The sequence below is a fragment of the Jaculus jaculus genome, chromosome 7 (assembly GCF_020740685.1).
Source record: "Jaculus jaculus isolate mJacJac1 chromosome 7, mJacJac1.mat.Y.cur, whole genome shotgun sequence".
Classification (NCBI taxonomy): Eukaryota; Metazoa; Chordata; class Mammalia; order Rodentia; family Dipodidae; genus Jaculus; species Jaculus jaculus.
This window is the reverse complement of record NC_059108.1, coordinates 37,415,508-37,432,183: the sequence shown is the minus strand read 5'-3', so window position 1 is coordinate 37,432,183 and position 16,676 is coordinate 37,415,508. Positions and strand designations below refer to the sequence as shown.

The 16,676-nt window shown below is 46.2% G+C and overlaps 1 protein-coding gene across 4 annotated transcripts; it reads right to left on the bottom strand.

The window, feature by feature from the left end:
* Positions 1 to 1,208: 1,208 nt before the first annotated feature.
* Positions 1,209 to 16,102, bottom strand: Zbtb24 (zinc finger and BTB domain containing 24). 4 transcript variants are annotated; one of them, XM_045154313.1, is made up of 8 exons: positions 16,038 to 16,102; positions 15,582 to 15,839; positions 14,021 to 15,004; positions 9,908 to 10,075; positions 9,358 to 9,441; positions 8,660 to 8,743; positions 3,725 to 3,806; positions 1,209 to 2,122 (listed from the first exon to the last, which is right to left on the bottom strand). In XM_045154313.1, the coding sequence occupies exons 3-8, from the start codon at positions 14,970 to 14,972 to the stop codon at positions 1,417 to 1,419; spliced, it is 2,076 nt and encodes a 691-aa protein (XP_045010248.1). In that variant the 5' UTR covers positions 14,973 to 15,004; positions 15,582 to 15,839; positions 16,038 to 16,102; the 3' UTR covers positions 1,209 to 1,416. The 4 variants fall into 4 exon arrangements, with proteins under 4 accessions (XP_045010248.1, XP_045010249.1, XP_045010247.1 ...); XM_045154314.1 differs by having other exon boundaries at positions 14,021 to 14,683; XM_045154312.1 differs by having other exon boundaries at positions 15,680 to 15,839.
* Between the last annotated feature and the right edge of the window lie 574 nt (positions 16,103 to 16,676).

Here is a 16,676-nt window from a genome sequence, read left to right as displayed (position 1 = left end):
CTAGGACAAGAAAACAACTTAACTGAGGACCATGTTAGTGTTCACCCTATTTCTAACCCGGGTGGTGACTTAGATGTAGCAGTGCCCCCTTCTGCTCTCAAGCAGCCCTGCCAGATTCCACAAGAAAGAAAAAGGTGACAAATTCAATTAAATGCACTGAACTTAAAAACCTGACCCAAATGTCACTTAATTTTGTGATGATCATTTTAAAAGCATACAATCATAGACACAAGCTGGCTCTAGTCTCTGAGGCTTAAATTAAGTGATGTGTCCACTTTATGAAATATAACCCGAATTGTAGTAAAAGCAGATAGTACATATCCACCTCCAGAAAATGATAAAATATAACATGTATATCAAGACTTCTAGAGATCAAGTAGACTCCACTAGAGTATATTTTAGACTTAAATTATACTGAATAAACTTTCATGTTCTAAATAACCACAAAACCCTCAACTTCATCATGAAAATCAAATATTATCTGAAAAATTCAGTTTATTGGAGTGAATGTCTTAATCCAGCTTCATATTTTAACCTTTTTAATTAAAATGTCAACAGTCTGCTTTTTAAAATATTTAAAAATATGGGGCTGGAGAGATGACTTAGCTGTTAAGGTGCTTGCCAATGAAGCCTAAGGACCCAGGTTCTTATTCCCTAGTACCCATGTAAGCCAGCTGCACAAGTTAGTGCATGCATCTGGAGTCTGTCTGCAGTGGCTACAGCCCTGCACACACCCATTCTATCTGCCTTTCTTTCCAATAAATAAAAAAATCAAAAAATATATAAATCCATGTTTTGCAGAAAAGTTGAACTCAAAGAATATGCTTTCCCCTTTCCTGTTATATGGTTTTGAGTTCTAAATAGTTTGTATGAGTTTGGATCTACCTTAAACACAATATGATTACCTTACTGAAACACACAAGGTCCCATCTTAGGGGAGAGTTATGAAAAGAACAAATCTCCCGAATGCCATGATCTGTCACCATCAGCCCTGACTTGTTTTGTACTAGCAATTATGTCGCCTAAGAAAACTGAAGAAACAACCAACCACCACAGGTGATCCCACTTCCACTACTTTTTATGTTCCATGATAGGAAAAATGTTCCTGGAAAGTCAAGACCCTTCCCTACCTCTGTGAGCATATAACACTACGGAAAGGTCTAAATTAATGTCTTTGAGACATAGTTGATGAAAACCATTCATCAATATTGAAATGTTAAATGCAAATCAGTTTTATAGATTAGACATCACACACACACATGCACACTCACTTCCCTAATGGGGCACATTATAAATATTGTTTGGCCACTACATCTCTTTACGGATCTGCAAGATGGTCTCGGAGAAAGAGCCTGACTTCAAACACGTCCATCACCCTGTTGCTGCTGGCACAGGAGCAGTCAGACAGGGCTCAGGTCAGCTCTGCTCCTGGCCAAGAGGGGTGGGTGGTGGCGGGTCAGGCTCCTGTGTCAGCTGCAGGTGCTGAGGCGGACCTGAAGCACTTGCTGCTGCTAAATGGAGTGTCTCTGTCTGCTGTGGGTGGGCACGGAGCTGCTCCAAGGTTTCCTTGGACAGTGTGATTACATGCACTGGCTCTGTCTGTGAGGCCTCCATTTGGCTTTCAATCATGTTGAGGCTCTGAATGTCCTCTGTCTGCTCCTGCTGAGCAGAAAGAATTAAATTCTGCAGTTGCTCAGGCTGCTGTGCAAGCAGGGTGAGATTAGCAGCCGGGTCGGGGGTTCCGTTGTGGGAACTCTCTGCAGTCACAATGCTGATTCCCTGGCTAGGCCCTGGCATGAAGTTGATGTCATGAACCGAGTCGGTGACGAGGAGCTGAATCTCCTGCTCGCCCGAGGCCGAGAGCGGATACGGCTGCAGCTGAAGGATACTCCTGACCTCTTCGGCACTGTTACCACCGGGAATGCCGTTGCTCTCGGCTGCGTGCTTCTCTCTGCTGTGGATTTTCAAGTGAGCCTTCAAATTGTCTAAGCGAGCAAACTGCAAGCTGCACTCTGGGCAGGTGAAAGGCTTTTTGCCCGTGTGCAGGATGCAGTGTCTCCTCTTGGCACTGGAGTCAGAGAAGGACTTGCCACAGATGCTGCATGAGTACGGCTTTTCTCCCCTACAGGGAAACACACAAGCGTGGAAGACAGGAATACCTAGTTATCACTTCTGGTGACTTAGGGAGAAGCAATTACAGAGGAACATGGGGAGCCTACCCACATCTTGAGTGTTTACTGTCCTTTTCCTGAGCACCTGTCTCTCCTTTAATGTCTGTGCTGAAATCTAGGTTAAAGACTTTGTCAAATAAACTCCAACTGTGCTTCATGCTGAGAAATAAAGGGACACGAACTGGACTGAGAAGCATCAGCCGCAAGTTCTCCTACTAACGCAAGAACTTGGACTGTGGCATGCCACACTTCTGTGGGCTTCAGTCTCAAACCTTAAAAATAAAAAAGTAGTTAAAAGTAAATATAATTTAAAAAGGATGGGCTCTGTCCTCCAAGGAAGGCTGGCAGATAGGACTGGGTAACATGGGGCATTTTATGATCCTGTAGCATGTATTTCAGATAAGAAAATAAATATTTACATACTATACAAATAGTTCTTTTTCTAGCTCTTATAGCAAACTTTTAGACTCTAAAGGCCAAATAGGGATACATTATGATTAATGTCACATTAAAAATGTAAGCAGTTCCTATTTGAAATGCATTTGTTAAGAAAATACTATGTAGCCCAGGCTAGCATCAAACTCTTGAGTCTTCTGCTTCTGTCTTCCAGGTGCTGGGATTACAGGTGTGGACTATCATGCCTGACTCCAGGAAATACTAAGGTTAACATTTATTTATTGGGTTTTCTCCACCTCCTCCTGTTTTTTTTTTTTTTTTAACTTTTGAGACAGAGTCCCATTATTGTCCAGGCTGACCTGGAACTCACTCTGAGGCTCAGACTGGTCTCGAATTCACAACCTCCTGAGGAAGGCTGGGATTAAAGGTGTAAACCACCACTCCTGTTTCTTCTTCTTCTTTTTTAAAAGACTTTATCTCATTCTGTAGGCTAAGCTGATGTAGCCCTTGAACTTGTGGACCAACTCTTGCCTCTACCTACCGGGCACTGGAATTACAGTTGCAAAAAACTATACCTAGCTAATTTTCTTTTTTGATGGGAGATTTAAGCTTCTGGATCAGCTCCCCAAAGTAAAAATTCAACAATGAGCCATGGTGGCGCACACCTTTAATTCCAGCACTAAGGAGGCAGAGGTAGGATGATCACCATGAGTTGAGGCCACCCTGAGACTACACAGTGAATTCCAGGTCAGCCTGGGCTACAGTGAGACCCTACCTTGAAAACAAAAATCAGTAATGAACAACAATACACATTTTCACTGGCTAGAATCAATACTGCTGACTTTTCTAAGTGAGATATTTCATTTGAAAGCAAAATAATAAACCACATAGAAAATCCTATTAGAGCAACAATTTGGGGAAAAGGATTATTATGAATAAACATAAGTTACTCCATAAAACACTGGAGTTGAATGAGGCCTCCAACTGAGAAAAATGTCTGCCAACCTTTACTGATGAAGTCAGGAGTTTCTAATTTCTAATCCTACACTTGGGACACGGAAGTAAGAATACCCCAAGTTTGGGTCACCCTGGGCTAGACTGCTGTGCCCTGTCTCAAACCAAACACATACTAAAAACCCAAAGTCAAACACACTTACCGATGTATCCTGATGTGAGTCTGAAGGGAACTCTTGGCTGTGAAAGATTTCCCACAGATTTCACAAGTAAATGGCTTCTCCCCTAGGAGAAAGGGGAGGCATTTAGAAACATACATTCAACGTTTAAAAGTACCAACCCAGGGCTGGAGGGATAGCCTAGCAGTTAAGGTGCTTGCCTGCAAAGCCTAAGGACCCAGGTTCAATTCCCCAGGACCCACAAAAGCCAGATACACATGGTAGCACATGTATATGGACTTCATTTGCAGTGGCTGGAGGCCCTGGTGTACCCACTCTCTCTCTCTCTCTGCTTGCAAGTAAATAAAATAATTTTTAAAAATTAAAAAACCATTTCAGTTCCACAATACAGAAAGAACCAGGCATACGCTCCATCAGTGAGTGAGTGACAGACAAGCGTGCCCTGCAGAGGAAGCGGATGTGGCTTCTGGTGAAAGCTGCATTAGGCAGTGTTTATATGCAGATAACAAATAACTCACCACTTAGGCCTGAATTTTCCACCCATGGGTCTAACGATGACTTCTGATCTCCTGCCATACTTCTAGGTTAGGTGGCCCACAAGCCTTCAAAGGGGCTGCTCTACACTAGGGTGATATACATAATACATGTATATCTACCTTACTAATATATCCAGAATCTGACTGTTTCCCGCTCCCCTCCCACCTGGACCAGAGCAGCATCCTCCAAAAATGGCTTCTGCTTCCTGGCCCACCCACTGTCAATGTGGCAACCAGGGTGAATCCTGACACACGGACCCTAGAGGTCACAGCCACCTAGTGCAAACTCCTGACCTCATCTTGGGATGTCTCCAGGGTGGTCTTTCCTTCGCTCACACTCCTCAGTCCCCTTTTCTGACACAGCTTTTCCACAATGCTATCACTATTTCACATAGCACAGGGTGCATCTATTATCTAGCCCTCCTTTTTGACTTAAGGTGGTTTACGTGTTTATCTATGAGTTACCTCAGTGTCTAGGCTCTGGCCTGGTCTGCTATTCCAGAACTCAGATGCATGAATGAACTTCACAAGGGTGTTTAAGGTGCACATGAAAGTGTGCAGACTCGGACCCCACCGGCGTCAGACATCAGGGTTTACTCAGTGCCTGGCTGTACATGGCACAGACGACAGTCAGTGCCTTCCACAGTGACACTAAGTGATCCCAATACGGATGAGAGGAGGATGAACAGAAGAGCTAGAGAGTCCCTTCACTAGAGAACAGTGGAGGACAGCCAGTGACCTGCCCTTTCAGGCTAGACATTTGTCCAAGAATCACCTCAGACGAGGGCCCCTGTGACAAGCTGGATGAACTACATCTTCACACCACCGACTCTTCCCACCCCAAAGGTCACGGCCATATGTGTGGAGGCCAGAGGAGGACGTCGGGTGTCCTCTTCCTATTGACTCAGATGGAGTGTCCCACTTGACTCAGAGCTGCCCATTCTGCTGTCTTGTAGCTCAGTAGCCCCAGAGACCCTCAGATCTGCACCCCCATAGCAGGGTTAGAGGCCTGCATGGCCACGTCTAGTTGCTTATGTGAGTGCTGGGGGAGACAACTTGGGCACTTTCAGGGCCTCAGCTTACACTCAAGTGTCTAGAACCTCTCAGCCGTCTCCCCAGGCCAATACAGTTTATTTTTGCCCACCACTGCCACTTTCTTCTGATAAGGGCTAGAGGGGACGACAAAGGACAGGCCTTTTGCTTTCCACCCCATTTCAAGGCCTATTTGCTTACAGAGGCCTGAACTCTTGCCAGGTGTGGTGGTGCATTCCTTTGATCCCAGCACTCCAAGCCTGAGGCAGGAGACTGCTGTGAGTTTAAGACTAGCCTGGAATATAAAATCCAAGAGAAGTGACTTTCCTCCACTACCTGCGGGCTACCTCAGTCTTGTAGCATCCAGTCTCCCAGGTGTGCACTGCAGCCACATACTACTTAGGTGGTTTTGATATGTGTAGATGTACGTGCCCTGTGAACACTGGAGGCCAGAGGAAGGTGTCAGTGTCTTTCTCAATCACTTTTCCACCATACTTCCCACAGACAGAGTCTCTCACTGAACCTGGAGTTTTCTGCTTAGATAGGCTGACCAGGGAGCCTCCATCTCCATCCCCCATTGCTGAGGTTACAGGCAAGCATAGTCACACCCCACTTTATTTTACTTGGGTGCTGGGGATTAACGCTGGTCCTCTTGCTTGCTCAACAGGCGCTCTTACCCACTGAGCTAACCCCAGCCCCGCACACAGCATGCGCAGGCTTGGGCAAGCCTGTGAGCTCACAGCTCTGCCCACAGCTCTCCCTCATCTACAGCGTCCTGCTTCTGGATGTCAAGCTGACCTACCCTAAGACCCAGTGCGACCCAATGCCAACTCCTGGTTTCTCTCCGTCTTCCCCAGTGCTTCATCCTCCTCCTCTCTTACTCCCTCCCCGACACTGTCATGAACAAATCACGTTGACTTTTCCTCAGAATCTGTCTAGAACTGGCTCAGGTGCTATTTCCAATGACCTGGCACTGTGCCAAGCCCTGGATCAGTGCAACATCCTAACAGGCCCTTCTACTCCCAACCTTGTTCTATCCCACCCGAGAGCTGGGGTGATCCTATTAAACGCGCTCACGTCATGCCATGTCACTCCTCTCTGCAAAGCCACTTGTCTTTACTGTGGCCTCCAAGTGCTTAAGCCCGTGCACAAAGGGGATCACGATGCACACTCCAAGGCCCTACTTTTTTTTTTTTTGAAACCTTTTCTAATCAAATGGTTTAATTTCTCATCACCAAGGCTTTTAAGTTTTTTCTTTTTCATGCTTCTTAGCTGACTGAAATGTGCCACAAAACTGATTACCTCCTATACTACATGGAGTCCAGTTGTCCCAGATGCCATCTCTCCTGCTTCCCTCAGCTCCCAGCATGCCTGCTCTGCTCAGTCACTCCAGCATGTCAGACGCAGTCCTGTCTGAGGGCTTTGTTCCTGCTGCACCTTGGTTAAGGACTGTGTCCCCTGAACAGCAGCTCTTCTGGTACCTGTGTTTTTACTTTGCACTTCATTTCCTTCAGGTGGACTATGCTACCTGCTTACTCATGATGTCGCCCTGTTTAAATGCTGGAGTTCCACCAGCAGGGAACCCATTCACTGCTGTGTCTCTCCTCAAGGCCCCAAACAGTGGCTGGTACCCTAGAACTGATCAGTAGATATTTACTGAATGGTTACATTAGATTTTATAGATCCTATTGATGACAATGTCTACACATAAAGATTGTACAGGCATTATTTTCATAAAATTCACACCCTATGAGATAATTTCCTACCTTTAAGAAAAAAATTGATATAGGCTGAATATTCACTATACAAAATGCTTTGGACATTAGTATTTCAATTTCCCCTTCAGATTTTGGAATATCTGCTCTGAGTTTGAAGCCAGTGTGAGACTCCATAATGAATTCCAGGCCAGCCTGGGCTAGAGCAAGACTGTCTCTACCTCACTCCAACCGACCCCCCACCGCAAAAAAAAGAAAAGAAAAGAAAAGAAAATTCATTCTGTTTCGTGTCAACCTGACAGTCATTTTATACATATTTCTAAAGCTGGGCATGGTGGTACATGCCTTTAATCCCAGCACTTGGGAAGCAAAGGTAAGAGAATTGGCATGAGTTCAAGGCCACCCTGGGAGTACATAGTGAATTCCAGGTAAGTCTGAACTAGAGTGAGACCCTACCTCAAAACAACAACAACAACAACAACAAAAAATCAAGTACATACTATTGCTAATGTAGCTGCACTACATGGCCAATCACAGGAGGCCAGATGTTAAGTTTCCACTGAGGTATCAGGCTGCCACTCAAAAAGTTTGGGACTTTGGAGCAATTTGGATTTTGGATACTCCTGGTCCCAAGTGTGTGGATGATGAACCCACCACCTATTATGCCAGGTGTTCTTAAGGTTGAGAAATTATCAAGCTGTACTTACAAAGCTTAGTCCAGGCCTGGAGACATGGCTTAGTGGTTAAGGCATTTGCCTATGAAACCTAAGAACCCAGGTTTGATTCCCCAGGACCCATGTAAGCCAGATGCACAAGGTAGCCCATGTATCTGGAGTTTGTCTGCAGTGGCTAGAGGCCCTGGCATATCCGTTCCCCTCCCCTCTGCCTCTTTGTCTCTTAAGTAAATAAAAGTATTTAAGTAAATAAAGTAAACTTATGTAAATAAAATGTATTTTTAAAATTTTTATTTTTTATTTTTTTGAGAAAGGGAATGTGTGTGCCACGGCCTCCAGCCACTGCAAATGAATCCCTACCCACCCCTCCCCGGCCCCGGTACAGCTGGCTTATGTGGGTCCTGGGGAATTGACCTGGGATCCTTTGGCTTTGCAGGCAAATGCCTTAACCATTAAGCCATTTCTCCAGTCCAATAAAATGTATTTATTATTTTTTTTAGGGGGAGCAAGAGAGAGGATGGGCATGCCAGGGCCTCAGCCACTACAATCAAACTCTAGACACTTGTGCCACCTAGTAGGCATGTGTGACCTTGTGCTTGCTCACCTTTGTGTGTCTAGCTTACTTGGGATCTAGAGTCAAACATGGATCCTTAGGCTTTGCAGGCAAGCACCTTAACCGCTAAGCCATCTCTCCAGCCCCCCAATTTTTTTTTTTTTAAAGCTTAGTCCAGTGTACCAAAAGTCTCTCTACATACAATTTTAGTAGATAACAACAGGATTCTAACAAACTATAATGGAACAATTTTCTTGGAGAATCTAACAGGTATTTTGAATTCATGCCCCTCACCAAAAGGTGTCAAGATTACTTTTCTTACTTAAACGGGAAAAAACATGACAGCCTTAATCAACCTTACCCCCTCTTCATTCTTCCATTTTTGGGGGGTGCTGATCCCTCACTGGTGAAAGTATTAAGTGTAGCAGGGATGGATGAGATGACGTTACCTGTGTGCGTTCGCATATGTTTCTTTAGCTGAGACACATCCATGAACTTGCGATGGCAGTGGTTGCATTCCGGTAATGAATGGCCTTGCCGCAACAATAAAAAAAGTGTCAGTGCATATATGTTCTCCCTGTACTTCTTCAGTGATTTGTGTTAAAGCACTTCCCTGAAAAATAACCACTTTAAATATAGTAGTTTAACAACAACCACCAATTTGCTTTTTAACTTTAGTAAGTTATCATTTCCCTGTGTACCCCAACTCACTGCTCCTCTGAGAGCCGGAGCCCCCTAAGCCTCGTACATGTGATTTTTTTCCCTTCAAGCATTCAGTGGGACTGCTTTGTTGAACCTGAACGATGTTCCCCCTTCACCTCCCATCCTTTTATTTCTTTACAGCGGACAAGAATAAGGGGACATTTAATAGATGAGCTGGGAGAAAGCCTGGACCAACAGCCATGGCACTAACAACCTATCAATTGAATCCCTGCTGGCAAGAGGCAATTGTGAAAAATACTCCTTCTATGAGGCCTTTATACATGGCACCAAAATTAATTTAAATCCCATGGTGGTGGTGAAGAACTAAGACTCTTTTCTCTAAATACCTATTTCCCTCCTGTAAGAACCCAGTGACTGACAAACAGATTGCATCTGCATTTCTTCCCCACCAAGTCACATTTTTCCCCCCTTACTAGTACTGCACCTGTATGAACTCGGTAATGGCTCTTTAGCTGTCTTTTCTGGCTGAAGTATTTTCCACATTGATCACAGGTAAAAGACTTCTGTCCTGCCAAATAAAAACAACAAAAAAAAGGAAAATGCTCAAACTGTGCCAAGAGCTCAAGAGAAATAGAACGCTCACCAATAAGGCAAATGACACAGTGGCCCAGGTCCCATTTTCTCCATGGGGCATGAGTGGCACACCTGTATATACGTCTACTGCAGAAGCACGGGTATGGAAGGGAAGCAGTGCAGCAGGGAGCAGTGGAGACGGGGATGAACTGGAGATTTCAAGTTCCCCACAAGGCACACGAAGAAGGAACCCTAAGCTCCAATGGTGAAGCAAAGCAAGTCTGCACATGGCGCAAGCTACCGAGTCCTAGCTGTGCGGAACTCTGAGACACACACTGACAGATGCATGCTCCTGTCTTTCAATGACACCAAGCAGCCAAAAGCACCATTTAGACCCCTGAAATGCCCACCCGAGGGATGGAAACCTGGTGGCTGGGACCTGTGGGTGCAAGCTCCACTACCTGAGTGCAGGCTCATGTGCTCCAGCAGCGAGTGCTTGGTGGTGAGAGCCTTGCTGCACACGGTACAGGTGTATGGCCGCTCGCCGGTGTGCATCCTCGTGTGCACCTGCAGGGAGTGCTTCTGGGCAAAGCCTTTTCCACACTCATTACACTTGAAGGGTCGCTCCCCTGGAAAGAGAGACCCAGGAGCATGGTGTGAGCAGGAATCTGCACATCTTCCAGTTCCCTCCCAAGTGAAAGCACTCAACAGCACCTCGTTCACGAATGTTCATTATCAAGGAATTTCTCTGCCAAGGCAAATATCCAAAGGCCAGTGAATAGGACAGACAGCAGCAATACAGGTTTGGAAGCTGGAACAGGTAAAAATCAAAGCTAATAGGAGGAACAGAGAGATACAATCATATCTTTAAAGCCAAGCCCCCAAAAGGTTCAGGAATCAGTGGCACCTGTGATCTCTGAAAATAGGCGAGGAAGGATAGGGTGCAAACTGTTTCAGACTTTCCTATTCCACCCAGGCCAGGGAGATCAGTTTCTAAGTAATGAGAAACCCTCCTGCTCAGACACCCAAAGCCAGGCCACAGTCTCCAGGTAGGAGAAGTATATTTCCTGGAAGGTGATGGATCTGAAGTAAGAGAGCCACACAAGACCGACACAGGCACCAGCAAGGAGAAAGTGGGGTCCAGACCGACACAGGCACCAGCAAGGAGAAAGTGGGGTCCAGCAGCAACCCCTCCACAGGCCACAGCTTCACAGGCTCTCCTCATACCATGGAGCTACCAGGAACTTTGAGTAACCTATTCCTGCATATAATTAAACACTATTTTAAAAAATCTCCAGCATTCAAGGAAGGCCTTTAATAGTACAGGACAGATGGGGGGGGAGGAGAAATATATAGAAAACAGACACTGCAAAACATTAAGATCACTAGGCATGGCGGTACATTTCTACAATCCCAGCCCTTAGAAGACTGAGGCTGGAAGATCAAAAATTTGAGGCCAGCCTGAGTTATATAATGAGAGCCTGTCTCAAAAAATAAAAATCAGGACTGGAGAGATGGCTTAGTGGTTAAGGTGCTTGCCTGCAAAGCCAAAGGACCCATGTTTGATTACCCAGTACCCATGTAAGCCAGACACCAAGGTAACACATGGATATGGAGTTCATTTGCATCAGCTAAAGGCCCTGGTAGGCCAATTCTCTCTACCTGCCCCAGCCAGATAAATAAAAAATAAAATTTAAGAAATCAAAGTGGGGCTGGAGAGATGGCTTGGCGGTTAAGGTACTTGCCTTAGAAGCCTAAGGACCCAGGTTCGATTCTCCAGGTCCCACATAAGGCAGTTGCATATAGTGGTGCAGGCAACTAGAGTTTGTTTGCAGTGGCTAGAGGTCCTGGTACACCCATTCTCATTCTCTCTCTCTCTGTCCCTTTCTCTGTCTCTAATAAATAAATAAAAATGTGTTTTAAAAAATCAGAGTGGTTGGGAAATTAACTCCGTGGTAGAGCACTCACCTAAGCACAGGCCCTGGGACCCATTCCCAATATTGCAAAAGATTTTCAAAGAACAAAACAAGTCCCTAGAAATAAAAAATAAATAAAAAGAATGGAAACAGCAAACCTTTAAGGGCTGAAAGATAAAAAGGAAATCTCCCAGAATGCACGTCAAACACTGACAGAAAAAGTGAAAAATAAGAAAAGTAAAGGATGCATCCAGGACATTCAAAATCCAAAGAACATGAGCTCTGGCAGGGGAAAGCACAGGGGAATAAATCATCTATGATATCACTGACGAAAGCTCTGGGACTAGATGGTGGTTTTCTGACCTACCTGGTATATACTAAATGGAAGACACCTACATTAGCAACTGGCTGCAAAATATTGCAACCCTGGGGGCAAAAGAAGATTCTACAAGTTATGTTTCCTTAGCAAGTCTTACCGAACAATTTAGCACTTTCAAATATATACACCTTTGATAAAAATAACCAAAACACAGTCAGGCATGGTGGCACACGCCCTTAAATCCTAGCACTGAGGAAGCAGAGGTAGGAGGATCACCTTGAGGTCAAGGCCACCCTGAGACTACACAGTGAATTCCAAGTCAACTTGAGCTACCATGAGATCCTACCTTGAAGACCAATAAATAAATACAAACCAAACCAAAACAATCTAGTATTAAGATTCCAGTCGGGCATGGTGGCACACGCCTTTAATTCCAGCACTTGGGAGTCAGAGGTAGGAGGATTGTCATGAGTTCGGGGCCACCCTGAGACTAACTATATACTGAATTCCAGGTCCGCCTGGACTAGAGTGAAACCCTACCTTGAAAACTAAAGAATCCATCTCTGTTCAACAACATTTCTAGAGAATGTACTTTGTTCCAAATACAAGAAGCCAGGGTTTTCCCACACTCATATACCAAAAATAAATAAATAAATACATCCCTCACACACAATTATTCCAGACAAATAAATCAAAAAGCTGTGCGGGGCCCAGGCTCAGCTGTCCTAACGCGTAGGCTGAGAGCCATAGCACCCGATGCTCTGGGTCACACGGCAGCAGAGGCTGGGTGACAGCCGACTTAATCACCAGACCCTACGTAGAAGCTTGTAAGTGGCAACAACCTGACAAGAAGCAGAGTGAGCTCAACAACTGGAGGGGGCGCAAGGACTCTGCTCTGTTCAATTTGGAAACCATTAGCCACATGTGGTTATTCCACACAAATTTATAGATTCAGTTTCTTAGGGCTGGGTGTGGGGGGGTGACTCAGTAAAGACCGTGTGCTGTGCAAGCATGAGGACCCGAGTTCAGATCACCAGCACCCATGTAATGTGCCTGTAAGGCATCTCAGTACTTGGGAGGCACAGACAGGATTCCTAGGGCTTGTTGGCTAGCTAGTCTAGATGAAACACTGAGCTCCACGTCAGTCACACAGACCTGTCTTAAAAATAAGGTGAAAGCCAGGGGTCAGAGGTAGGAGGATCACTATGAGTTCAAGGCCAGCCTGAGAAGACACAGTGAATTCCAGGTCAGCCTGGGCTAGAATGAGACCCTACCTTGAGGGAGGAAAAAAGGGGGATTGGAGAAATGGCTTAGCCATTAAGGCACCTGCCTACAAACCAAAGGACCCAGGTTCAGTTCTCCAGTACCCATGTAAGCCAGATGCACAAGGTAGCGCATGCATTTGGAATTCATTTGCAGTGGCTAGAGGCCCTGGCATGCCCATTCTATTTCTGATTGCAAATAAAGTAATAAAAACAGTAATAAGGTGAGCCAGGTTTGGTGGCACATGCCTTTAAAGCCAGCACTTGGGAGGCAGAGGCCACCCTGAGCCTACATAGTGAATTTCAGATCAATATAGGCTACAGTGAGACCCTACCTTGAAAAATCAAAAAAACAAAATAAATAAATAAAGTGGAGAGTGAATGAGGAAGACATACAATCCTGACCTTTGACTTTTATGTTCATACATTCATTTGCATGTGCACCCACACTATACATACATACACACCCAGCATACATATTCAGTGTCTCCGTCACCACAACTCGAAATCTACATGCTGGGCTGGGATAGAGGGCTTCCTTAGCATGCAAGGCCACAGGTTTAAACCCCCTGGTGCTGCAAAGGAGTCAGAGGGATGTACATGTGGTTAATGGTACCATATTGGACAGTCATTTCCTTCACAAGTGTCTAATTGGATAATGCTTAACTGAGGAAGCACTGACAACTAGATGGCTAAATTAGAAGCTGTCCACAACAGGAAAAGAGAATGCTGTGGTGTTGCTAAGAAATATTTACAAATCAAAAGGCAGAAAAGGCTGCGTGTAGAGCTCATATAACTTGATGAAAATGAAAGCCTTGAACCAACAACTCCAAAAGAGCAGAGCTCTGCAATCAGCCTAGCTCCCTCACGAAATGAGAGCCCAGGCAAGTTATTTTTCACATGTACCATAAGGATATCATCTACCCTGAGGGACTACTGTGAGAATGATACAGTAGCATGTAAGAAAGCTTGTTATATAATGCCTGTTACACAGAAGTTGCACCATGAGTAGGTACCATCATTATCACAATTCCAAATCCCCAAACACACTGCAGGAAGCTCCGAAAGTGTGATTACCAGTGTGGCTCCTCTGGTGAATTGCTAAAAAGTGATTGTACTTAAAGACTTTGCCACAGTCTTTACAACGGGCCTCAGGACCACTGGGGCGCTTCCTCCTTCCGCACACCCTCTTGACTGAACCCTGGTCGTCCTCATCTCCAAGAAGTTTGTAATCTTTCAGCTTGACCGATCTCCGAATCCTCCGCTTGCTGCACCTACTCTGGTCGCCCTGGCCATCCTGGGTCTTAGGGTCACAGTTTTCATCTTTTTCAGCCGGCAGCACCTCTCCTCTAACTGGCTCACAGGCAGGCTCGGATTCCTTTTCTTTGGCTGGAATCTGTCCACTTAGTTCCACACCATCCCCTTCTTTAACCACAAAGTTCTGTCTATTCTGAACAGAATGATTCACTCTTAACTGAATTTCCTCCTCTGCAGCCAGTCCTGATTTTGCCTCCTGCAAATGACTGTTTTTTCTGGGTCTTCCCCGTTTGCGTTTCAGAGGATCATTTTTCTTACTGGAAATAACAACCACAGGTGTGCCAGCACAGTTCAAAGTTGGTGGCTTCGAAGAACTATGATTGTTCTGGAAGTCCATGTAAGCCTTTACCAGGTCATAGACTTTCAGGAATTGAGCAGTGGCCAGGATTTGTTCTGTTGTCTTCTCGCTGGCATGCAGATAACCTGTGTAGATAAATTCCAGGAGAGTACCAAAGGTGTCAGCCACCATGCCTTCTAGCATGTAGATAGACTGGCCAATCTCCCCCTCCTCGGCAAACATCATTGAGAAATATTCACTACTGGCAGCAAGTAAGGCTTTGTGGGCCCGGAAATGCACGTTCTCCACGATTAAAGTAATGTCACAAAGGAAGCCTTTCTTCCTCTGAGCCTCCAAACTGGCCAAAACAGCGTCACTGTGAGTGTCTGAGTGTACGACAAGATGCCCAGAAGGCAATGGTGAGGTCTCTGCCATTTTTTTTTTCCAGAAGCTAAAGAGGCTTAAATCTGAAATAATAATAATAAAATGCTTAATAAGGAGGAAATGTTAGGCTTGGGAGATAAGTTAGTCAGGGAAGTGCTTACAGTTTGAGCCCCTCCCCAGCCCAAGTTTAAAAGGGGGTGAGGGGCTGGAGAGGTGGTTTAGCGGTTAAGGCTCTTGCCTATGAAGCCTAAGGACCTGGATTCAGTTCTCCAGTACCCACGAAAACCAAGATGCACATGGTGGTGCATGCATCTGGAATTCGTTTGCAGTGGCTAGAGGCCCTGGTGTGCCCACTCTCTAATAAATAAAAATATTTAAAAATATATTTAAGAAAAAAATTTTAATTAAAAAAAAAAAAGGCAGGTGGACACTTGTAATTCCAGCATTGGGAAGGAGGAGACAGGTAATCCCTGGAGCTCACTGGCCTAAACCAGGCAAATCTGAACCCCAGACCCTGACTACATGTCTGTTAATTTAACCAAAGAACTGGATAAAACCGGTGGATAGCGCTCCAGAGAACTTACATCTGAGGTTGTCCTCTAGTCTCCACACAGAGAAGTGGGAACTATCGTCCCAAGGTGAATGCCAGCCCAAACAAACCTGTTATTTGCTTCGTGCCGGAGGACCTTTACCGCGATCACCTCTTAGAAGCCTACTTGTAGCTTTGGCCTTGGGTTGTCAGCCCTGTCGTCTCCTACCTTGCTTGGTGAGTTTCCCATGTCCACATAACCTCTAGCGGTCTGTTTTCTCCTCTGGAATTTGGAGGACGGCATGCAGCACCTGGAAAGCCCTTCCGTGCCTCAAACATTCGAGATGGATCTACCCCGCCTCGATCTCCAACGCGATTAGCCATTCCACCTGCGGGAACAAGATGGGGAAAACATCCATGTGAAGCCGGGGAAGGAAACACGGTGGGAGGAGCAAGGGGCCTAGCACTCGAGGACCTGTCCCGCGCAGTGGCGAGCGGGCGCCGCCGCCGGGTCGGGATCCCGGGAGGCCGCCGGAGCGGGCGGGGGCGGCGCGGCCCGGGGTCCCGAGCGCGTGCCCAGGACCTACCTCACACCCGGCGCCGGCGAGCGTCGGGGTCGCGGCCGGCCCAGCCAGCAGCCCGCGGGGCGCCCCGCCCCTCGCGCCACCTGACTTCCGCTGCGGCTTCAGCGCCAACCCGGAAGCAAGCGCCGGCTCGAGGCCGCCTGCGCGGACACGGGACCACGTGGTCTGCGAAGCCACGCCCCCTGAGCGTTGGGGCGGGGCCGGGATGAGTGAGCCGTCCCCCCCCCCCCCGCCCTGCCCAGTGGGCGGCGGGAGGCGGGGTCTTTACTGGGAGAGCTACAGGGATGGCGTTGTTAGCATGCACCTGCGCTTTGGAGAGTTTCATGTTTTATTTCATTGTATTTATTAGAGAGAGAAAGAAAGACCTCTAGCCATTGTAAACGAACTTTAGAGGCTTGCACCACCTTGTGCAGCTGCCTTAGGTGGGTTCTAGGTTCTTTGGCTCCACAGGCAGGCGCCTTCAACGGTAAGCCATCTCTCCAGCCTAGAGAGTTTAATATCGGATTGCATCATTAGCTCTTCACTGGTATCTTAGGCGCTTTTGTCATGCAGACAGAAGATCCGGTAAATAAATAAAGTCACCAATTTCTTCCTCTTCGTCTAGTATTGTTATTTAACCCTTAAATGTTCCCTGTTTGGTTC